This window comes from Mya arenaria, chromosome 4 (assembly GCF_026914265.1).
Source record: "Mya arenaria isolate MELC-2E11 chromosome 4, ASM2691426v1".
Taxonomy (NCBI): Eukaryota; Metazoa; Mollusca; class Bivalvia; order Myida; family Myidae; genus Mya; species Mya arenaria.
In genome coordinates, this window is record NC_069125.1 from 52769498 (window position 1) to 52794797 (window position 25300).

The following is a 25300-nucleotide window of genomic DNA, read 5'->3' on the forward strand; positions in this document are numbered from 1 at the left end:
TGTTTATAACATGTATACTAGTAACGTTTTAAGTATTAATAATACAATCTGAAGAAAGTAATAGTAACATTTTGTCTTTCCTTTGTTGCCTGCAGGCTGCTCTGCTGTTGAAAAGCCAGGTACAGGCCATACTACAGGAAGATGTGGAGGTGGACCCAGACTCTGACATCATTGATATCATAGGCCAGAATGTGGAAAGGTATGACGTCAATTGTTGATTTTTGGTCGAAATTTAACATTTAATTTGTTGTTCTGAGTTTAAAGAAAAAACTAAGGTAACGTAAACAAAGTGTTGGCAGTTGAATTGCATGAGGCTTTGCTCCGTCTGCACATTGTCCGTATTGGCCTTGTATCCCTAAAGCTGCTACATGAAGCTTTACTGCCTCTGCACCTCGCCCCTATCAGCCTCTTTACTGCCTCTGCACCTCGCCCCTATCAGCTTTTTATCCCTAATGCTGCTACATGTGGCTTTACTACATCTGCACCTCGCCCCTATCAGCTTTTTATCCCTAATGCTGCTACATTAGGCTTTACTACATCTGCACCTCGTCCCTATCAGCCTGGTATCCTAAAAGCTGCTACATGAGTGTCTTTATCTCATCAGAGTGGGCATAAAGGATGTAGGTGAGGAGGCAGGGTTTTTGGCTGGGCTCAAGATTCCTGCACCCTGGGCCTCTGGGAAGACTTTGGAGAGTATTCACCCCGTACGGGACAACTACAAGTTCAAGGAGACCATACACATCCCAGGGGCACGATGCCTTTACCTGAGGTTTGACAACAGGTGTGCTTCACAGTATGACTATGATAAGGTGAGAATAGATATTTGATTTTATGATTGAAGTTCATGCATATTATTTTATAAGTGAAATAAACTGTAACAAACGCCAGCTCTTAAACATATCATTTTATTGAGTTGCAACTTTTTAAACAGAGACAATATCGTGGATGACATCGCAATATATAACATCAATGTACTACGTACTTATTGTAATAAAATTCAAAACAAAAAGTGGACATATGCGGCCGTAAAAAACGGAACTGCAAGGGTTCGCTTTAAGGCGCCAAGCAGTCTGTTAAAAATACAACCAGCCGAGATAAGGGCAGATAATTTGTATTTTTACCCCCCTTTGCTAAATATTTAAAGTTAAACTTAACGCAATGTTTGTACGCAATACACACCCTGCTGACACGCAATTAAAACGCAAAGCAAACTGTTTCCACAGCATTTAAAGGTTAAACGCAAAAATTACTGGACACAACACGCAAGAGCCTGCTGACACGCAATCAAAACGCAAAGCAAACTGTTTCCACAGCGTTTAAAGGTTAAACGCACAAATTACTAGACACAACACGCAAGAACCTGCAGGGTTACGCAACATAGGTGTTACCATAACACAAGAGCAACAACCTAAGGACTTGTATATTATATTGCGGTAAATTATCGTCTTAACATGTTTTTGCCCGTTTGTCTGTAACCACCAATTCACCGATGGGTATGGGGCTTAGCCCCGCCATCAAGTTTCAAGTTGGGAACAAACATAAAAAATATTGGATTTAACCAAAAAGATTATTGACTGATATAGTGATCATGTAGATTAAATGTTGCCCTACTCTCAGCTGGCTGAATTTTTCCACCACAGAAACTTGGTTTTCCCCAAAAATTCGCCCGACATAATTAGCAGCTCAAGTTTTTAACTTATTTTTAAAATCGCGTCTCTGAGGTAATCGAGATAATATTCGATTCCGAAGTCATTTAAATGGACGCCGTCATTTCTAAAGAAATGATCTCCTGCCTTAAGGTCGCAAGTAATCGCATCAGACGGACCCCCGGATGCAGCTATCAACCTCCCCAATCTATTTATTCGCGTCCGTTTGTGTTCGATCGCTTTCGCATCGCTCGCACCCAACCACTTGCGGCGTTGAATTATATCTATCCATACTATGGTGGCGGCCGGGAAGGCGGTTCTAATGTAACAGAGCTCCTTATTTATGATGTTTTTGAGTCTAAAAATTGACTCTGACACGAGATCATTACCACCGAGGTGAATAAAAACAGCCCTTGGTGGACTTTGAAACAATACCTTAGTTTCGATGGCACGGGGCAGCCCGTGCCACCCAAGGCCCCTTACCCCGTACCATCCTAACTTGCATGAAGTGCGTAGGTTCACTTTCCCCGTGTCCCTCGCCCGGACGCCACCCCAATATGGTAGGGAATCCCCAACTATCCAGATGTCTGAAAAGTGGTAAATAGCAGCCCTATGATAGACCTAGATGTTGTAGACACATAAACTATATATTTTTCTTCGGTTTAAAAAATACTGTAAAATCCTGCCTTCACTGGCTACAGTCTTATGTAGCGCTTGTAGCAATTCGAACGCCAGCGGCCCAGTTGCATAATTTGCTCATTTGACATACCCAATGAAGCCAAATTGGTAGCCCGGCCTATTCTAAAACTGTGCGTTCTGTAATGGCCTCTCGCATACGCAGTTTTTTGAATGCACTTAGAAAGAACACTTGCCACTTGCTGCCTGGTAACCGCCCTCCCGTTATTGTGGCAGAACAAAGGGCCCTTAGATAAAGCGCGTGTTTTACAATATTCACGCATCGCCAAAACAGGGCAGATTGTTTTTTCCGCTTCTGCTGGGAGCTTTAATGTCAATGGAGTCGTTTTTTGACTTGTTTTGTGTGTTTTTAACGTGATTGAAATACTTTTCAAATTGATTTTGCAATCATCCGTTAACAATGTCGGGTTACTCGTGGAATTACTCGAAACTAACTCACTGACGCGAAAAAGGCCAAAATATGCTAATGTAAACATTGTGTGAAACAGACTCGCCTTGTATTACGTATAACAAACTTCTGTTAGTACAGAACATACCTCCCTTAAGATGTTTTTCGTCAGGGGGGCGCGGTTGTCTTTTGATGGCCTACCTCGTCGAAAACCTTCTAACATTTTTTGTATAATGAATGACTTTTGAAAATCAAACCATCCATGAAGTTTATGAAAGTAATTAATTGCTGCTATGTATGTTGCGATAGTGCTCGCTGCGCGACCTATTTCAAAACTATACGCAATGAACAAAACTATGTGTTGTTCGTTAGCTGGCCAATCTCGATCGATCATATACTTTTCACGAAACATTTTGAACGCGTTCAGGCCAGTAGCATACGCCAATTGTGTATTCTGAGCTATTCTGGCCGCAAGAAGTTTTCCAGCTCGATGTTGAATATTTTCCAAAGAAGGCTGGGTACCTGTCGCGGTTCGCGTTCTGCATTTGGGGCCAATAGTCTGAACTTCTCGTACTGAAAACGAGACAATGCATCGCAAATTAAGTTACTTTTCCCGCTAACATGTTGTCCCTTTATCACTGCATTTAATCTGAGGCATTTTAGGGTTAGAAGTCTAACCAAGCGCATGACATTGGGGTTTTTAGACGAAAGTTTATTCATAATCTGAACCACCGCTGCATTATCGCAATTAAACTTTATTTTTTTGTTTGTGAACCTATCCTCCCAAATAAAGAACGCAACTAATATAGGGAATAACTCGAGTAACGTGATGTCCCTAGTCAAACCTGAGTTATGCCAGAAGTCGGGCCATTTTGCACTGCACCATTCACCTTGAAAATATATTCCAAACCCCAAACCTACGCCTCCCGCACTGTCTGAGGAAAACTCTACATCCTCATTTGATATCCAAAAACTGTCGTGAAAGATAGAAACTCCGTCATGCAACCTAAAAAATTCGAGCCACATCAACAAATCGTTTTTTATATCTTTATTAACTCTTGTGTGATGATACGGTTTTGTTAAACCGCATATTGAGTCAATTAGGCGCCGACAGAAAGGTCTACCCATTGGTATAGCTCTGCAACAAAAATTTAACGAGCCAATTAAAGATTGCATAGCCTTTAATGTTGTTTTTTGCTTAGCCAAGACAACAGTTATCTTTTCGATGACCTGCTCTATTTTATCTCGCGGTATTTTAACAGTCATGTTATTAGAATTCAGCTCTAAGCCTAGAAAAAACTAATATTTCGGTCGGTCCCTCCGTTTTTTCTTCCGCAATTGGTACTTTTATGTCCGCCATAGTATTTATAAAAATATGCATGATTGACGCACAAGCCTCTACATTTTTGGCCCCCCCTAAAAAATCATCCAAATAGTGCAGCAACTCGCCTGATGACATTTTTTTTCCAACACAATATTCTATTAACGTTGAAAAACTTTCAAAGGTGCTGCAACTTATAGAAGCGCCAAAAGGTAATGCCTTATCAACGAAATATTGCTCTTTATGTTTAAAGCCTAACAGTTCGAAATCGACTTGCCTAATGGGAATTAGCCGAAAAGCATTTTTGATGTCCATTTTGAACAATTTGCAATTTTTTCCTAATCTTTGAATCATGGCAACAGCTTCGTCAAAACCAGTATATTGTACAGATGCTAGGTTTGGATCTATATAATCGTTTACCGACTCCCCTTCCGGGAAAGAAAGGTGGTGGATCATACGAAATTTAAAATTTTTGTATGCTATCCTACAGACGACGAAAACGGAAAGGAAGAGCTATGACAGACTGGTTAATAATTTCAGCCTTAAATCTTGATATCTGATTACATTCGATCCCAGAATCGAAAGCAGTCTATAAAAATTAATTGCACTTCCGACTGTCAGAAAGTGTAAACAAACGACCACAATGCGTCAAAATTACAAAGTTGTGTATTACTGCGACTACTTAAACAATTCTTACAGAACTTAAATAGAGCGGTTTATTTCCTAAAAATAAATGTCGTTATGCCTATAAAGTCATAACGAATATTATTATAAAATTCAAAATTCAAATATGGTACTTATAAACCTTTTCTATATAAATTCATGAAACAGTTTCAACCCTGGCAGTTCTTACACATGGGTGACAGCCCTTTTATCTTGGTTTTTGTTTTTATTTCATGCATTTCATATTATGTTACAATTGTATATAAATAGAACAACATGTAGAAAATTGTAGTTAGATGTACTTGTTCTCCTTAATAACTTGACTTCCATTTGAAAAAAGTTGACCCTTGTCAAGATGATTGTAAACAGATATTCTCCTATTTTTCAGATGATACTTTATGCTGGAGCCAACACCACATCCAAGAAGCTTGCTGAGTACGGAGGGAACACATTTGGCTTTGGAAGTCGTAGTGTCCTCGGGTCTGGATGGCCAAAAGATTTAGTTAGGGTACATGTAACGTTGATTTAATTTTTAAAACAAACCAAATGCAATTATTGATGTTTGTACTAAAATTTTTAAAATAAAATGGCAATTTCAATAAATTTGGGTTTGCTGTAAGGCAACAAATGTAAACACTTACATGTAAGCTTTTACTAGTTCCTATATACATGAAACTGTAGTTTATTCTTTCATAACTATGTATATACCTATTGATGGCAAGAGCTACTTCTTATCATTTATGAACCAGTTGTCTAGGGAGAAATGTGTAGTCTGGAGAGAAATGTGTAGTCTGAGAAGAAATGTGTAGTCTGGGGAGAAATGTGTAGTCTTAGGAGAAATGTGTATTCTTGGGAGAAACGTGTTGTCTTGGGAGAAACGTGTAGTCTTGGTTAAAATGAGTAGTCTGGGAAGAAATGTGTAGTCTTGGGTAAAATGAGTACTCTGGGGAAAAATGTGTAGTCTTGGAAAAAATGTCTAGTGTTGGGAGAAACATGTCATCTTTGGAGAAATGTGTAATCCTGGGAGAAATGTGTAGTCTTGAGAGAAATGTGTAGTCTTGGGAGAAATGTGTAGTCTTAGGGATATGTGTTGTCTTTACTGAAAGGTATAGTCTTGGGTAAAATGAGTAGTCTGGGGAGACATGAATAGTATGGGGATAAATGTGTAGTCTTTTGAGAGACATGTAGTCTTGAGAGAAATCAGTAGTTTTAGTAGAAATGTGAAGTCTAGGGAGAAAGAGAAGTCTTTGGAGAAATGAGTAGTCTATAGGAGAAACTTGTAGTCTTGAGGAATTGTGTAGTATTGGGAGAAATGTGTAGTCTTGGGAAATTGTGAAGTCTGGGGAGAAATGTGTAGTCTAGGCAAAAAAAAGTAGTCTTAGGAGAAACATGTTGTCTAGGAAGAAACGTGTAATCTGGAGAAAAACATGAAGTCTTGGGAGAACCATTGACAATGGAGGTAGAGTTTAACGAATGAATAGTGGCTTCCTCAATTATAAATTCTGTACTATTGCAGGTTGAAGGGGACACGGTGACCATGTCATTTGAGATGAGGAGTGGTCGAGAACACAACACACCAGACAAAGCCATGTGGGGATTCCTTGTCACCATCAGAGCTCAGGTATATATTATTCTTACGCTTCACACTGTATAACCCCCACAAACAAAGTTTGAAGAGGGGTGTATTGGAGTCATTATACAGTTGGTTGGTCAGTCTGGCGAGCTGTCTGTTTCAAAATGTTTGTGGAGCAAGAAGTGTACAAGTCCCTAACACATTTTTGTCAGTTTCAGCCAATTTGTTTAAGATTGTACGAGGCTCGTAGTATTGCTCGTTAGTAACCACCTATTTTCTTTAGAGTGTCTTTAAATTTTACATCCGTAACTATACTGGTTTGTGAATTGATCTTCTACAGAATTGTGTTGATATTGATACGCAATGTCACCATGATGTGTAATATTTGGTGATATAAATTTTGTAAGCCCCAACCTTATCATAGAAGAGGTATGTGCCTTTAAATTTCAAATTTTACACTTTTTATTGAAATATTTTAAGAGAACTACCTTGTTCACACGATCACCATGAAGCGTGCTTGTGCCTGATCAGCCAAACATCATAGTTGTGAGCATGAGCCAAGTCATAGAGTTCAATCTATTTGTGATTCTTTATTTGATGAAGGCCACCAGCCATAAACATTCATTGTGAACAAACAAATAAAACAACATGATGTGAATGGCGATTGAAATATACTACAGACAACAAAGTTAATGTAGGTGATAAATGTGCATATAATATATACCTATATTTTTAGCAACAGAGACATAAAGGGTCAAACAGTCAACAAATTCATACAATAAAAAGAACTGTTTAAGGGTCTGTGACTTTAAATTATTCCTTTATGGGACTTTTAGGTCGGAAAACTACCGTTCTTCCACAAGTTAGCCACTATTGTTCTGATACTTGGTAAACATTATACTCATGGTGTGTACTATTGTCTGACATACTTTTCCATGGGCCCTTGAACTTAAATCCTACACTTGCTATCTGGAAGTTTATTTACTTTCGGTTTCAGTTTCACAATGGAAATGCACTAGTGCTTAACACATTTTTGCATTGACCTTGTGGCAAATTACTTCCTTTGAAAGAATCATAAAACATAAACTAAGATGAACAAATTAATATCTGCCTAAGCCTCACTTTCTTCAAGTTGGCTGTAGAGCAAACATGTACATATGTTTTATGTGGTAACGGTTTTTCTGGTAGAAAATTGTCGTCACATCTCTTCTCAAAAAATGTTGTGTCATATGCAACTCAAAAGAATATTTATCTACACACATGAAAATGCATAATTATGTTGGTCAGCAAGGGCTGTGGTGCACCAGCCATATTTGTTACATTTCATTTGGGCTAACAAGACTTATGACCCTTGACTCAGTAAAAAAGTTCTGAAAAAATGGTGTTTCATTAATCACCAAAGTATTGTTTATAAAATCATGAAACTTCATTGGTATTTTAGTCAGCATGTGCTGTTGAGTAACTGCCATTTCAGTAACATTACACTATGTCATTACATTATACTTTGTCTTTTCCAGAGTTATGGCCCTTGACTTAGTAAAAAATTGGGTTTAAAAATATTCTGTCACATGTAGCAAAGGTTTTGCACATACACATGTCATGAAACTTCATAGAAATGTTGGTCGTTCACCTGCAATTACTGTGAAAAAAGTGGTCTGTAAAATATTGTGTGGCGTGTTTCTCCAAAAAAGTATTGCACTTACATTCATGAATCTTAATAGGAATGTTGGTCAGCACCTGATTAAGTTGTTGTGCTCCTGCCGTTTATTTCACTTTTCTCTCCTACACTTGACCTTTAACCATTTCTGTGTCCAGGCGGCATCTGGGTGTATTCATCACGACTGTGATAGCTCAAGTTCAATTCTATCACCAAAGAGTTTCTAATGAAATATATTATAACATTTCTTTCTATGGGCAAAATCTGTCAACATTTATGCAGAGTAATACACTTTGTAGGTTCTAGTGAAATACTTTTTTCACTATTTTCCAGGAGACACCAGAGGAGATATCCACAGGTCTGCCATTCCTGGCTGACCTAGCCCTGGGCTTATCTGTGCTGGCCTGTACCATGCTGCAGCTCATGTACCAGGGGCCAGAGAAAACACGCGACGAGGACTCCTGTCAACACCTCCTCAAGTCTAAACTCCTACAGAGGTATCATTAGCTGTATATCGTATTTTATGGCTAAAATAGCTCATATTCTTAGCTTCATGATGGTTTGTTTCGTCTTACAATTATGTTAAAATCCATTATTAAAATACAGTTATGGTTTTTCTTTTCTTATATTTTTTCACCATTAACAGCATTGATAAAAATGATAAAAAATATTTCTATTAAATTGTTGGAATATTTTCGGTTGCTGTCTTTAAATGTATTACTTTTTCCAGTCTGTTATAAACTGTTATGTGGTTAGTCTCAATACATGATTTGTATTCCCAAGGTGTGTGTGGCAGTCTGGCTCATTCAGCACAACCCCGGGCTCACCCAAGCTCCAATCTAAAGCCCCAACCCCAGCAGATCCCAGCCAGTCGCCCATGAGCCCCCGCATACCCAGGATCAAGCTGCCCAGTGAGATCATGAAGAACCTGATTGGCATGTCCCCCAGACACCCGCCACACCTGAGGCCAAGCATGAGGTTTGGAACATTTGATTGAAATCATTATTATGACTACATTTCACACTGGTCATGTTACGTTAGGTCCTTTATGAGGGAAAACAATAAACAGTACTTGGCATGTAGCTTTGTGAGATGGTAGTACCCACTTCGAAGCATAATTCTATATGGATAAAATGGAAGGCATATCTCAACAAATTGTAACAACTGAAACATTCTTTTAAACCATTAACTTGTGAGCCCTTATGACTTAAACAAAGAAAAACTACAGTACTTCTAAAAAACAAAACAAAAAAACAATCAGACATCTTAAAAAAAAATGTAGAATTTGATTGGAAATTTTTAGTCAAAATTTTGGATGGAACTCAATACTTTTTGTCATTGTCAACATAACAAAATATCTGCAATATCAATGGCCAGAAATAAAACCTGACGTGTATATAAGAGAAATAACTACATTTTAGAGAAGCTATCAAGCCAGATGTAATCCTGGAGCGTGTGGTGTCAGCGATTGTTAAGCACCTAGGACTGGAGGAAACTGTGCGTTTCTTCACGCCAGCTAAGGAGAGCCAGACGGACGAGTTTATGCTGCTGCAGTGTGTCATGGAGGAGATCTGCAGGAAGACTGACGCCCTTACTCGACAACTACAGGTATTACTATAACACTCATAGTAATGATCATACAGCCATTGTTTTTAGACTCAGCTTGTCCCCTGAAAAGTGTGGTAAAAACAAAGAGATCATTTTGTTTTGGCTACAGCATTTGCATTCTAACACAGCTGTCTTTTTTCTTATTCCTTATCCAATTTGTACACGCTTTATACTTGACCGTGTGTTTGTGCTGTAGGCCCTGGCTGATCTGGAACAGCGCTGGCATACAGAGGTGGTTGACAGACGTGAGGACCGCACCCTCGACACTCCCACCTTCTTCCACGACTACCACCTGCAGGAGGTTGGCTTTGCCTCAATTATTGTTAAAAAAAAAAAATATATTAAAATGTATGCTACTATGAATAACTGGTGAATTTTTGAAACAATTATATTGTTGATTGTTACTTTAGCTTATATTAATTTAAACGGGTAAATTTGTCTATCTTTGAATTTTTTATTCTTCTTCTTTCCAGAGTCAACTGAAGTCATTGTCAATGCTGTGCTTTGTGAAGGACATCTCTGTTGATCCTGCAAAACTGGAGGATGCTGTGAAGGAACTAAGGTAAGTTTGAAATACCTTGTATATATGGCCATTTGATACCACTGAATGATTGAAAAATACCTTGCGTTGTTTGATTTGTATCATTGTTTAATTTATTAGTATCACAAAGCCTGTGCTGAAATTTAACATATATATTTGGCACATACATGAGTTTCCCTCTATGAAAGTAGTGCTGTGTCTCTGTGTTCAGAACACGACTGCATGAGGAGGTAATGCAGCCTGAGGGTCCAGAGGGGGATCCATTTTCCCGGACGAGACAGCTGGTGGAGGGGATTCTGGCCCGTCTAGACGTGCTACTGCACGTGAACATCTCCCCTGCCGACACCGGGACACTCACACGCACCGTCTCACAGTGCATACAGGCCATCAAGACAGGTTGACTTTACTATACTTAGGGTTACGGTTAGAGCTAACAGTCTGCTTGAACATTCAGAGGCGATATTTGTTTAAATTGTTTAGCATTTGACTGCCTTCCTTGAATTCTTTTATTAAAATTTGACAGCTGTATGCTACAATGAAATACATTGTTGTACATTGGTCAATTGGTCTTTGTTTGTTTTACTCCTATTGATAACCATGCTAACACCATATACTAAATGTTCTAGCTTATATTGCAATGCCAGGTTCTAATATGATGGTGAAGTCTGACACAGATGTACACTATACCGGGGTTACCAGGAGTGTCTCGGCCCCATCGGGTGTCGACAGTTTCCAGGATGATACAATACTTGACCTCATGAAAATTCACAGGTATGTTTCTTTTCTAGTAATGACATCAAAAGGGTTTCACTTGAATCTGGTTTGCAGTCTGTTGAAACTTCATTAATATATTTGCATTGATATGCCTAATTCAATGTCGAAAGCTTCCAGTGGTATTCTTAATGCGTATTCAAATGATTGTTCATTAATTTGTAATTAGGTTAATATGATAATGAATCACTTGCTCAAGAATTATATTATATCTTGTTCAGGAAAACAGATTCAAGTTTTATGTTATTTGTTGTGCATTGTTCAAGCCAACATTTTATTGACGTTATCACATAATTATCCCCCACTGTCAGACGCAGACCGAAGCAGAAGGCGGGCCCTATGAGCCTGTTACAAGACTTGGTAGAGGAGAATGATGGAAAGGGCCTTCCCCCACATGTTATCCTCATTGGTCAGCTCTTCAGCTTTATAGGGTCTGACCCAGAAAAGGCGGTAAGTATTTAGCAATACAGTTGAATAGAGGTAAGACTTTCTCTGTTTTAGTATTTTCTACAAACAACTAATCAATATAAAAGTGTGACATGTTTTGTGAGGAGTAGTTCAATAATATTAAAGGAGTGCACATGAAGAACACCTTGTTGGTATTTATTTTTTTTATTATCATTCTGACATGTTTTTTACATAAAGTTTGGTATGATTAAATATATTTCCAAATTTTCAGGTCTCCTCAGCAGCCTTCCTGCACACAGCTAAGCTACGCTGGTGGCGTGGGAATACACGGAAGCAGGCCCTCATCCACATGAAGGAACTGTTGTCTGCTGCCTCCAGGGTGGGTGGAGCAACTCACCTGGTGGCCGCCGTCACATCTGTACTCCGACATGGACCAAGGTGGGGAGAATGATTTAAATGTTGTGTTCAAGAGATTTTGTACATATCCCATGCCTTTTGAAGTGCTATAACTTAAAATGTGTTTTAAAAAAACAAAAAACTGTTCAATGATCCTTTAAGTGCATGATGTAATATAATATAGGTTATTGATATAACATTTGATTAAAACCTTTGACTATTTTTTTCTCCATATATTTGTACCTCTGGCTATAAAAGAATAACAACTGTATCTTTGTCAAAAGTTTTCAAATAAACTGTATTCTTTATATCCAGGGTAGAGGAGCTGACATGTGGTGGCATGGTGAGCCAGGTGCGGGAGGCGTTTGCTGAGACAATGACCTCTGTGGTACAGGTTGTCTCCCGCTATCCAATAGCCTGCTGTAACAGCATAGGACTTCTCTGTATCATACCGTACACCAGGTATTTATAGGTGTATTATAACACATTGTTGGTCATAGATGTTCAGTACTAACATGAACATGTTTAAAAATTGTTCGAAAAATGTCAATAACATAACTCATATATTAGTATAAGGTTCTCTAAATGTTATTTGTTGATACTAGGATTTCATGACACTCATAATTATGGTATTAAATAAACTCCAACAAGTACTCTTAATATCATTCAATTTCCATTGCTTACAAATGGTCTTGTATGATAAGCTTCTGGGTTTAAAGCTCAGACAGCAAAGTTTTTATTCTCATCTAGATCAATAAACAAATGTGTTCATCTACAGGGCTGAGGAGAAGTGTTTAGTACGCTCTGGTCTGGTTCACTTGCTGGACAAGCTATGCAGCCTGGCATCCCACCGGTCGGAGTGTCGAGAGAGCCAGTCCACCAGACAACGTGTGTCCGCCATGGCCTGGGCGGGTTTCCAGGTCCTCGCTAATAGATGTGTCATGTGGGAGACAGAGGAAGGTAGGCTGAAACATTTAAACTTCGTATATACATGTCCTCACCTTAGTGCAAACGTTAGTAATTGTTAAGGGCCACTCTTTAGAAATTGTATTCTTTTAAAACAAAGTACTTCCTTTCTTCAGTATGCTTAATACAAGTGTTATTGCATTGAAATTGCTAGTTGTACATGTATGTTTGTCATCAATGATTGATAAGGCAAAAATACTAAACCGTGGGCACTTTATAGATTGAATAGTATTTTATATACTCTTCTATTTATGCAGGATCCCTTTATGAAGACCTGGAGCACTCTGGTCTGGCTCGGCAGGTGTCTGTACTCCTAACAAACCATTTGGCACGTGCGACAGAGTCTAGTGGTAATGAGGCGGCAGGCAGTGAGGCCTTACAGGAGGTCCTGTCCCTTCTGAATAACCTCTCCCGCTCTCACATGGGCAAGGCCATCCTCAGTCAGCCTGCCTGTGTCTCCAAACTGCTCTCACTGCTCCTAGATCAGAGGTAGGACTATTATCAAGTTGATGGCAATATAGCTTTAAATATTCTCTTTTTGATATGTTAACATTGTGTAACTATAATATTAAATGACCATTTAATATTTTAAATCTATTCCAGGCCCTCGCCAAAGCTCGTGTTGATCATTCTGCAGCTGTGTCGGGTGGCGTTGCCGCTGATGGACGCCATGGAGTGTGAGCAGGTGGAGCTTCCCGCCTGGGGTCAAGCCCTTGCAGCCAGCCACTGGAACACATCCAGGCCTATCTCTGACCCACCTGCCAAGATTGTATCACTCCTGCTGGCCAGACTTGGGGACTTTCTTGTGCCAGGTTTGTATACACCTTATGTATGGTATCCATGTAGTTTGTGTGATAAATTGATATCTTGCAGAATTTCACTCTTAGTCTTTTCCCCGAGTAAAAACCAATACTGGTGTCTATTTTAAGAGAAATTTACTAGTGAACCAATGTTACTCCTTTGTAGACTGGTATTGTTTAACACTTACTCTAGATAATAGTCATACTACTGTGATTACATAAAGTGATTTGACTGCACTTAATTTGAATTATTTAACTTATTTTTCTTCCAGGTGATCAATAAAGTGATTTGACTGCACCTAATTTGAATTATTTAACTTATTTTTCTTCCAGGTGATCTATAAAGTGATTTGACTGCACCTAATTTGAATTATTAAACTTTTTTTCTTCCAGGTGATCTATAAAGTGATTTGACTGCACCTAATTTGAATGATAATTATAACTTTTTTTCTTCCAGGTGATCTGGCAACTGTTGCTAGTCGTACCCAGTCTATGGACTCAGACTTGAACAAAGATAAGGATTCCAGTGATGATGTGGTCATCCAGAATGGCCGTCTGTCAGTGTTCATACACAAGAGAGAGGATCAGTTCTCACATGAAGTCATCCAACCTCTTCTCAGGTAAGGAGATTATTTATTTGATAAAGTTATGCTGCTTTGTCCTTGTTCTGTGTGATATCATCCCGGTTTTGCAACAGTGATAGCATTATAAAATATATTTGGCTTCTTTCCGCCTTTTGTTAAAGTTGGTCATTCTGATTTTCTTTACGATCAGGGTGTTTAGTCTTTTAAATTACATGAAAGTAATACTTTTGGATGTAAGTATTTTACTGTATAATTATGTTGTTACAGTTCAGACAACAGACCTTTCCGTCTGGGAGGTCCCGGTCCAAACATGGAGAAGGTGGTCAGACTGGACAGGGAGATGACTAAGGTAAGGGAATTGTCCTATAGAAAATTAATGACAGTGGAAAATTGGATAACCTTATGAAATTATTGAACAGGTAAAGAATTTCAAGATCATATCAATTTTCTTTCATCAATAATTAAGATGACCCTGGTTGTCATTAAATTGTTCAATTGTCCATACAGGTATTGTATTTCATCAATAACTAAGATGACCCTGGTTGTCATTAAATTGTTCAATTGTCCATACAGGTATTGTATTTCATCAATAACTAAGATGACCCCGGTTGTCATTAAATTGTTCAATTGTCCATACAGGTATTGTATTTCATCAATAACTAAGATGACCCCGGTTGTCATTAAATTGTTCAATTGTCCATACAGGTATTGTATTTCATCAATAACTAAGATGACCCTGGTTGTCATTAAATTGTTCAATTGTCCATACAGGTATTGTATTTCATCAATAACTAAGATGACCCTGGTTGTCATTAAATTGTTCAATTGTCCATACAGGTATTGTATTTCATCAATAGATAATACAACAGTGTTGTATAATCACATGTATTACTTTGACCTTCGCTGAAAAGCGTCCTCCGACAGACAACCTGTCCACAAGTGACATGACATAGGAATGATCCCATTCACATCATGTTTATTGGATACATCATGCGATATAATGTACATCTTATATCTGAATGATGATGTTCTGCAATAATTGGTTATGACTGTTTGTGTTGGATTTTTCAATAAATCTTTTTTATCAGAACCACAAGGCAGAAGTTGTGACAGAGGATGCCTTGACAGCCCTGAGGAAGGCAGCCCGCTGGGCCCAGATGGGACTGGTTGTGTCCACAGGGCCCCCAGTTGATTCCCCGCCCACAGATCTCTCCACTGGAGACAAGAAAAAGACAGAGAAAGAGATCATCTGTAGAGACAAAAACTCTGAATTAGCTAGGTATGTGGATTTATCATGCAGAAAAAAGGCATCAGCAATACCTTATCTGTGGCATGGAGATTTTTGCTCAAAATTTTAATTGCGTTAATTGCTTCATCTTGTGGCCTACCTTTGGTGCTTAACCATTTTTGATCCAGCTTATGATTAAAACGATTCTTCTATGTATTTTAGGACTGACCCTCTGCGTCCCTTTATCAGTGGCCATGTGGCCAACAGTATGGCAGCGGAGGTTATAGAGCTGTTACACAGCCTGTTGAACACCCCAGACTACCACACGGACACCGGGAAGTCCTGGTCAGATGCTGTTCACAGGGTATGATAGCAGGCTTCAATTATGATACAAGTATTTGTTTTGGGCTTGTTGCCTGTTGAAAAATAAGGTATTGTGATGGCCATGGTGGCAAAGTGGCTGATGTATAATTTTTGTTGTCAACATAGGGATTCAAAATATCTATTTATAAAGATTTAAAAGAGCGTAGTGATTAGTTGTGAATTACAAATATTGGTGCTCTGCATTGTTTTCCTTTGTATACATGGACAAATTAGTAGGTACAATAATAAACAATTCACCATGAATAATTCACTATTGTTTGTTCAGGTGCTAACCAATGCGCTCACAGGCCTACCAGTGTTGTTGAACTCTCTGGAGGGTCTGAGTTCCCCACGCTGCCACTCCCACCAGCTCATGTCCATGGCGAGGCAGGTGAATGCCGCCCTCTGTGCACTCGGAGGATTCCAGGAGTCAATCAAACCAGGATGCAAGGTTGAGGTAAAACACCTGGACTTACATATGCATTCCTTAAATAAGCCTTTTGTATATAAAGGCACCTTGTTTTGTTTATTTGGTTATTTAAACTTGAAGACAGCATCATTATTAATTTGTATTCTTGTACCTCTTCTACAAATTAGGTTTTAATGCTGAAATTAGAGGCTTTCATTTAAAGGCCTAGCTTAAGGAATGTTTGGCATGATAATCCCATGTCTGCTAATTGCACTGGTGTCACAGTAGGGGCCAATTTCCTGTGTTTTCATTAATTTGCTCAAGGCCATTTGAGGTCCATTTTTATAATAAAACCTCCAAAACTGCACAGCAGGATACTCAGAACAGAAATCTGGTAAGTGGGATCAAGGCAAGTAAATTAAGATCAATACACAGAGGTTGTGTACTGTACACAGATTTGGTGGGGTCACTTATAGAAGGCTTAAACTAGGCCCTTAAGGTCATGTTGATGTAATATCAATAATCTTTGTGATAAATTACAATTTATCTTTCTTGTAGGTTGTGGCCAATGTTGAGAATTCTACAGGTACTGTAGTGACGATGTCCCAGCAAACAGGGCTGGTCACATTGAAGCTGGACCCCGACCCCCCAGGCACATACTCCCCACGCTATAGTGACAACATACAGGTCCCCTTCTCCCGTGTACAGCCAGTCAGAAACAGGGTAATTTCCCCATTTCAATGTTTGCTTACATGTCAGAAATTCCATTTCTGTGCTTTGATGACTATGGTTCTTTGGCAGTATTCTATGACAGGATAATGAATGTGCTATATTTAGAAAGCTCTCTGTATGTAAACCATTATGACACATCAATAGTTTGACTGTCAACTGGTGTAGAGCTGGTGGGTACTTAACAGGTTGCTATGTCTCTGCAGCCCCTGTTTATTCACTTACAGTTGGATAAGAGAGGTGTGCAGTCAGAATATAAAACAAAATTATGCCACATATGCTTCTCTTAGTGTCCCAAAAATGGTGTATCTATTTGCAGATGTTTGCCAGCCGTTGCCTGTCCCTGACTGATGCAGTGGTGACAGCCATGCAGGCTATTCTGCTGCCCCATGATGATAATGTGTCTGCCCTGCAGCAGGCTATGCCATTTTCTGATGATGGAAATAGCATATCAAACCAGGTAACCTTAATGTCTTGAAAAATGGGTGAAGTAGAAAAAGGTGTGAAACCTTATCCTTGTTAGGGTTATATCAGGTTATTTTAAAGCTGTTGTATTCCCTCTCTTAATACAGATCTAAAATCTTGTCTAAGACCTTGTTGAAAAATTCTATCGGGCTTAAAGTGTATTAAAATGTGTGTGAGAGTATAGCAAATGCAGACATGACTTGAAAATAAGCAAGTACATTTTATGTTTTAATATAATAATTTATGAACATTTCACATATTTGTTTTTCCACACCAGATCTGCCGAGTGGTAGGTGAGCTAGAGACGCGGGCGTGTGGGGTGCTGGCGCTCTATCTCCAGGATATAGACTTCACCAAGCAGTTCATACAGCACTGTGGTTCCACCATTGACATGCTCAAGTCCCTTGCCAAGGACTGCAGCACAGGTAGGAAATGTGGGACTTGTTGTTTGCAGTTTTGTGCAGTCATTTACGATAACATACATGTACTTTAAGGGGAAATTCCCATTTTTTTGTATTTTTTAATCATTTAAAATGATGCACTGATGGAGAAAGCAAGAAAATCATTCAATAATGTATTGTTTGCAAATGTTTTAAGTCAAACATATGTATTTACCCTCCTGTATTTTACACAGGGTTACGTCAGCCTGTGGTTGAGGCCCATTGTGAGAGACTGAGGACTCTGTATAGAGACTGTGCCAAACCACCCCCACCACCCAGCAAGGTCGACAGCAGGGTAAGTCATGTGGTTGAGAAACTATAGTAAGACTTCCAAAACAATCATCTTTCAAGCTGATTTTATGTACATGTATAAATATTCTAAACACACACATTGTCGTTCCAATTGTCTGTTAAATGGTAAATATCATGCAGTCCACAATGGAAAAACAAAATCGCTTTTTGTTGTAACCCAACAGTATATGCCCTCTGTACACAGTCCTTCTAACTTTTGTCACAAACCTTCAGCTTAGTCTACTTTAAGGCACTGACACATTCACATTTAAAGGTCATTTCTAGTATTATATCTGTGCCTTGTGCCTGAGACTTTGACAAAGAAGCAGTATCTTATTCTAGTGACGATTTGAAATTTTAACACAATTGCATTTGTTGTTGTTTTTCCTTCAAATCATATTGCAGTATTTTTTTAATCAAGGTTTTATCTCCCTTGACCATGGGGTTGGGAGGATGGATCGTGCAGGTTATTGGTGGAATATATCCATTAAATGCTGTTGGTTACAATTGCAAAAATTGGAATGTAATTCGGGGCCAGGGTTAAGCCTGAATAGTGTTCACTAGGTTTCTCCCGTGTATCCCCTAATTTTTGGCTATTAGGAATTTTCAGAATTTGAATCTTGCGAAAATTGTGAAGGATATGGATAAAGGATATAATTACGCAAAACATTATCATAACCACAGCATTAGGCATTAGTTTTTATTTGGTTAACACATGTCGTTGGCGTGCCGCTTGGGGTCTTTCCTCATATTCTCTGACTACGGCATAACCTAGCAGAGTAACATTGTGATCAAATATCTCCACATTATAGTTTCTATGATTTTTTCCTTTGTACCGATTTACTTTTGTTATGTGTCATGCAAATATAATATGTTTGTAATAGAATGTGCCATGCCAGTATTATAAACATTGCAGTATTTTTGTATAATGTCTATAAAATACATATGTCTATTCAATTAATTATTTTTATGGAAAATGTGAATAAATAGATGTCTAGTTAATTATACCCCCACAAACAAAGTTTGAGGGGGTATATAGGAGTGAGCTTGTCGGTCCGTCGGTCGGTCTGTCGTTTTTCATGGTTTCTGGACGATAACTCATGAAAGGCTTGACAGATTTGAAAAATTTTGGTACACAGGTGTAACATCAGAAGATACAGGTCAAGTTCGATATTGGGGCTGGTGGGGCCAAGGTCAAGGTCACTGTTACTAAAAATAGAAAAACGGTTTCCGGACAATAACTCATGAAAGGCTTGACAGATTTGAAAAAAAATTCGTACACAGGTGGAACATCAGAAGATACAGGTCAAGTTCGATATTGGGGCTGGTGGGGCCAAGGTCAAGGTCACTGTTACTAAAAAAAGAAAAACGGTTTCTGGACGATAACTCATGAAAGGCTAGACGGATTTGAACAATTTTTGGTACACAGGTGTAACATCAGAAGATACAGATCAAGTTAGTGAGCTTGTCGGTCGGTCGGTCGGTCGTTTTTCATGGTTTCCGGACAATAACTCATGAAAGGCTAGACAGATTTAAAAAAAATTTGGTACACATGTGTAACATCAGAAGAAACAGGTCAAGTTTGATATTGGGGCTGGTGGGGCCAAGGTCAAGGTCACTGTTAGTAAAAATAGAAATAAACAATACATGCATGATAAAAGAAGATGCAGTGTGCAGTAACCTTGGAGTTATGGCCTCTTTTCAAAGAAATGGTTTGCCATTCCTGTGTCCAGGCGGCATTTGGGGGTATTCATCACTCCTGTGACAGCTCTAGTTTGTGTTATTTCTCATGTCGTAAAATAATATGTATGATCCTTACCAAAGAGAGAAACATGGGTTTACTTTCAGAACAAGGAGATGACTTGGGACCCTAACCGAAATTTCCCTCCTGTGCGGGCTTGCCTGTTCTCCCACAGTCTGTCTGGGGTTACCTTCCTGGGGGACCCGAGTGCAGGTGGAGGCCTCCCACGGGGGACCATTGTGTACGCCAACATACCCATACCACAACAGGTTATACCATTTATTACGGTATACATGTAGTCAAGTTTTGCTTTTTATTTACCGGTGTATAAAGCATTAGTTGTTAGCAAATTGCATGTCTAAAATTCTTTATGTATCAATACTCTTCATATTTGCAACTATTTCACATTCAACTTTCGTCTATTAATATAAAATCATGCACTCATTTTTTTTGTGATCTGTGAATAAAAAAATGGTTGCACTGTTTTGGTTTCAGCTCATGTATTTTAGTAATACAGTGTATTCACATGTATCAATGTTTTGACCTAAATTGTTGTTTTTCATTTAGGCTCCTTCATTTTACTGGGAGTTAGAGATCTGTTCCTTTGGTGACAGCCAAGAAGAGAGCTCTGCATTTGTGTCATTTGGGTTTGCGCCTGTGGCTGAGAAAAAGGACGGGGCATGGACAAACCCTGTGGGGACTTGCCTCTTCCTGAAGTAAGTGAACTTCTCCAGTATAAATTTTATCTTTGTTCATGTACTTTTAAATTCCCCTGTGCGAAACAGTTTTAAAAAGTTTCATTAATCAGACCATTTAGATTTAAAAATAACCTGTGTAAAATTGTCGAGGTGTTGAAAAGTTAAAATATTTACAGTATTGCCAAAAAGTAGTGAAAACATGTTAGCCTTCTTTGCAAACACAAAAGATTCATGTGTATTTCCTACTGAACAAAAATTGATGATTTGAATTTAAACTTTTTATGGGTTTTTTTCAGCAATGGTAAGGCAGTTCACTACAATGGAGCAAGCCTTCTACAGTGGCGCAGTGTGAGGCTGGACTGTACGGTTGGGGCGGGCGATGTTGCTGGTATTGGCTGGGAAAGGAACGGTAATGCACCCATGCCCGGGGAAACACCCAAGGGGAAGGTCTACTTCACTTATAATGGCCGCAAGCTCCAGCCTTGGATCGATGATGTGGCTGGAGCCATGTACCCAGTTGTTCACATCCAGAAAAAGGTACACATAGTTAGAGGACTTAATTGCAAATTGTTTTTTTACACATTGAAAAATGACTGTTATGAGTTTAAATTCAATGAAATAAGTACATGTTTTAAATCTTAATTTTGATGCTTTTTTGATGGCAAAACATTTGCCTTTGTTTGAATGCATTGATAACATTTTTTTACAGCATTGTATCAAGTACTGTGTATTGTGAATTATGCAATTGCCATTACAGGCCACAAGGGTGAAGGCTAACTTTGGTACAAGATCATTTGCTTTTGCCGAGGGACAGCAGCACAGGGAGGCTGCAGACGAGGCTGATGACCTGACACGAGAAATCCGAGAAAGTTTCAACCACCTGCCATTCAACACAACGTCGGATAGTGATAGTGAGGGGGCAGTTTCTGCCCCTTCCACACCCAGTAACCTCAGTGAAATCACTGACATCTCCACACCTGCTGGGCCTGCATGTAAAACAGTTCCCATACCTAAACCCCTCAAAGGTAGGTATTTTCTTGTAAACTAGTAAAACACAGGATTTAAAACACAGAAGTTATTTGCACCTTCGCAGTAAAATGCAACATCTTAGTTAAGTACCTCTTAATGTGCATTATTTATAATTACATGTACAAATTATGTGGAAATTTTAATGCCAAAAATATGTAGCATTGTTATCAATAGATAGGTTTGATGAATAGAACACACCTTGGTTGGTAATAAGACCAAAATGATATCATTTCTAGAATATAGCCCAGAGGCAAGCAAGGTGTACAAGTTGTTCCAAAGCTATGACAGCATGTTGAGCACAGGGCCGGACCCACGAGCTGGCCTGCCTGCCCAGGACACTCTGAGTGATGAGGAATCCACAGAGGAGGACCACAGTCAGGAGGATCACTACGCCCTTCTTGTCAAGGCCTGGGAACAGAAGGTGTTCCCTGTTATAAGAAGAAGGTTTAGGAACGAGGCTGAGAGGAAAGATGGCCTGGAGCAGATCAAAGGGGCTCTACAGCTGGGTACTTATTGCTGATATTGAAATTGACAATATAAATAATACATCTGATCAGTAAGTCTTTTGTTGAATAAATATACTGATAACATACATGCGAAGACAACTCTATTGCATTATAATTGATTTGTCAGATATGAACTTTGCCATAACATTTCTTAGAAAAATCACAATTACACATTCAAGATTTTCCTTCACCCACATTTGTAATAGTATTCTTTCTCTGGCAGGAATGACAGATATAGCAAGACAGACAGTGGAGTTCCTGTATGAGGAGAATGGTGGAATGCCACGGGACCTCCACCTGCCAACAATTGAGGACATCAAGGAGGATTTGGCCAAGTTTACCATCGATCGTGTCCGCAAGGGAACCACCGTCGTGATCAAGGACCCAACGGGAGGCAGCGCCACTGCCACTCAAGTCCTCCCAAAGTTTGCTGTCAGGTCCATGCTTAAAACATTTGGGCTCACTGGCACTGTGCTAGATGTTGAATCGGTAAGTTAAGATCATTTAGTGCATTCCTGCGATATTTGCTCACAAGTTTAATGTTGGGATATCATCACTGAAAATATTGTCAATGGAAACATTCTGCTAACAGCACTAAATTAAACATCATATTGGTGTGTAATCATTCTATAGAGCTAATTCATGATTTTACACATATGAAATATGTTTTTTTTAACACTGACATCATTGTTGAACATTAAATATACCAGGGCAATGAGCTGGTTCAGGTGGAGACATACCTGCGGAGTGAGGGTGTGCTGGTCCGCTACTGGTATCCCCTCAACTCCCTGGAGAGACCACCCCAGGGGCATCGAAAGTCAACCATCACTGGTGGACAAATACTCGATACTTGCAATGTCAACATTCACAGGTTTGAGAAGTTGTTGCTATGTGTTTTGAAGCAATATATGATGTTTTCATTCATAGACTTGCGATTGTCTTAATCTCATCTGTATGAGACTTGATATTTGAGTTGTATGTGCAGAAAATAAGAAACAATGGTAAGCACAATTATTTTAGTCTTTTATGTTACATGCTTCAGTAAACTTTTTATATATTAGTTTTGTTAATTGATCATAATTTGTGTACATTACAGAGAATTGATGAGGACAGAGCGAACTCTAGCCAGGATGTACTGTCGTACAGCCCTGTTGAAGCTGATAGACCACTGTAACTCCTCCGCTATGGGAGCCTTCTCGTGTTCTTCAAGCCTCGCATCAGGGATGGCTGCAAGTGCTGCACTACTACAGGTAAAACACTCAATTATTAGAACTGCTTAGTATTCACAAGTCAAACGTCTATATCTTAGCTTGTATATTCTTGTTTCCAGACAAACTATCAACATAATGAAGTTATAACCCACAAAACAACATTTGAGGGAGGTGGTTTATAGGAGTGAGCTTGTCAGTGGCTCTGTTGGTCTTGTCCATACAATAACTCATGAAATGCTTAACAGATTTAAATATACAGGGAACACATGTTAAACACATCAAGTTTGACATTGGTTACCAACTAGCTATTTTTGACAGGATCATGGCTCCCTTTTAACACAGAATTTGCACTACAATAACTCATTAAAGAATTGACAAATTAAAATAGTTTTTGGTATGCAAGTTTAACACAATAAAATACAGGTCATGTTTGACTTTGGTTACAAACCACTCATTTATTACAGAGTTTTGTCCCCTTTTTACTTTGAATCTTCTAAACAATTCCAGACAGTTAGAATGGATTTAAATGATTTTGGGTACACAGGTTAACACTATGAAATATAGATCACGATTTACTTTGATAGCAATTCAAAAATGTTTCATGAAGGTATAGATTTTTTTTCCAATTTATTTTACCAAAAAATGAAAATGGTGATGATAAGGCAGATGGAAATAGTTTACCATTCCTGTGTCCAGGCAGGATGTGGGGATATTTGTTCCTCCTGTTGCAGTTCCAGTTTATACAATGGGTGGTAGAATCTGTGAACCTTTTGTAGTAATTAAAAAAAAAACAAGATGTGAACTACATGTAACGTTGATATTTTAGACAATGAAAACCATATCTACAGGGTTTTCATAATAACCTGGTAGCTGGGTAAATAATAACAAATAGTGTCAGCCCACCTGGCTACTTTAGTCTGCCCCCTTTAAAACCTGATTTGGGAGGCCCCTATCGGTCCCCCAAATCCCGACCTACTTTTAACAAAGATCCAGTGAATTTCAAACACATGTAACCATTGTATCTACAAATGAATATTACTGTTTCAAGGAGTTGGACATAGAGAACATCCAGCTGTTATCCAATGAGCTGCTGAGGGCTCCCCAGCCGCATGGGACAATCACTGGCAAGTCCCTGGTGCTCACGGACTCCGCCCAACACTGCCTCGCCTCTCACAGCTGCTCACTCCCCAGCCTCATGTACAGCAATGTAGACAGGTATGGTTGCTATATTGTTATAGATAAACTTCCATTCAATAAAAATGATATAGTCTGTTATCCTACTTTTTAAAGGGTTGAATGATTCTGAGTTACATTTAATAAAGAACCGCTTACCGTAGTACCTTTATGAACACAAGAGGTTGATTTCAAATGGTCAGAGTCTTGTTTCAACAGATTCTTTTGTGATCAATTGTTCTGTATGTACATATACGGCTGCCATTTCAGATTGAAGCATGAGCTGGCAACAGCGATTGCAAGGGCGGCCGGTCAGGGAGAGGATTACCTGATAGAGCTTACCAACCAGATATGTACATGCCTACAGGTGAGACTCTACTGTTCATGTATAAAAATATATCCACTGTATAAATCTTTGTTCATATACCTTTTGTGATTTAACATTCAAATATGTATATTCTTTTTTATATGCCCATCTTACGATGGCCGTATTATGGGAACACCCATGGCGGGCGGGCGGGCGGGCGTTTCCACAATGTTGTCCGCTCTCTAACTTGAACATTTCTCATCCAATTTCCACCAAACTTCATGAAAGTGTTTGTTGGTGAAATATCTAGGTCAAGTTCGATAACCAGCCAAATCGCTTTAGGCACTCCAGAGTTATGGCCCCCTGAATTTGTCAAAATTGTCCATTTTAGCTTTGTCCGCTCTCTAACTTGATCATTTCTTATCCAATTTCCACCAAACGTCATGAAAGTGTTTGTTGGTGAAATATCTCGGTCAAGTTCAATAACCAGCCAAATCGCTTTAGGCACTCCAGAGTTATGGCCCCCTGAATTTGTCAAAATTGTCCATTTTAGCTTTGTCCGCTCTCTAACTTGAACATTTCTCATCCAATTTCCACCAAACTTCATGAAAGTGTTTGTTGGTGAAATATCTAGGTCAAGTTCGATAACTATCCTAATCGCTTTAGGCACTCCAGAGTTATGGCCCCCTGAA

At 39.0% G+C, this 25300-nt stretch overlaps 1 protein-coding gene across 1 annotated transcript in view; it reads left to right on the forward strand.

Annotated features, from left to right (window-relative positions):
• Positions 1-25300, forward strand: part of LOC128230622 (probable E3 ubiquitin-protein ligase HECTD4) — a 52507-nt gene that overhangs the window by 13966 nt on the left and 13241 nt on the right. Inside the window, exons 18-53 of the mRNA XM_052943059.1 lie at positions 96-199; positions 605-809; positions 5103-5222; positions 6231-6335; positions 8278-8441; positions 8728-8922; positions 9366-9552; positions 9749-9853; positions 10026-10114; positions 10305-10489; positions 10738-10864; positions 11176-11314; positions 11544-11710; positions 11984-12130; positions 12447-12628; positions 12892-13123; positions 13238-13446; positions 13892-14054; positions 14286-14367; positions 15107-15297; positions 15469-15610; positions 15896-16066; positions 16577-16741; positions 17067-17207; positions 17490-17637; positions 17847-17947; positions 19792-19953; positions 20252-20400; positions 20679-20919; positions 21140-21407; positions 21648-21917; positions 22141-22406; positions 22628-22788; positions 23014-23167; positions 24177-24343; positions 24572-24668. Coding sequence (XP_052799019.1) covers positions 96-199; positions 605-809; positions 5103-5222; positions 6231-6335; positions 8278-8441; positions 8728-8922; positions 9366-9552; positions 9749-9853; positions 10026-10114; positions 10305-10489; positions 10738-10864; positions 11176-11314; positions 11544-11710; positions 11984-12130; positions 12447-12628; positions 12892-13123; positions 13238-13446; positions 13892-14054; positions 14286-14367; positions 15107-15297; positions 15469-15610; positions 15896-16066; positions 16577-16741; positions 17067-17207; positions 17490-17637; positions 17847-17947; positions 19792-19953; positions 20252-20400; positions 20679-20919; positions 21140-21407; positions 21648-21917; positions 22141-22406; positions 22628-22788; positions 23014-23167; positions 24177-24343; positions 24572-24668 — 5901 coding nt within the window. The remainder of the gene's footprint in view (positions 1-95; positions 200-604; positions 810-5102; positions 5223-6230; positions 6336-8277; positions 8442-8727; positions 8923-9365; positions 9553-9748; positions 9854-10025; positions 10115-10304; positions 10490-10737; positions 10865-11175; positions 11315-11543; positions 11711-11983; positions 12131-12446; positions 12629-12891; positions 13124-13237; positions 13447-13891; positions 14055-14285; positions 14368-15106; positions 15298-15468; positions 15611-15895; positions 16067-16576; positions 16742-17066; positions 17208-17489; positions 17638-17846; positions 17948-19791; positions 19954-20251; positions 20401-20678; positions 20920-21139; positions 21408-21647; positions 21918-22140; positions 22407-22627; positions 22789-23013; positions 23168-24176; positions 24344-24571; positions 24669-25300) is intronic.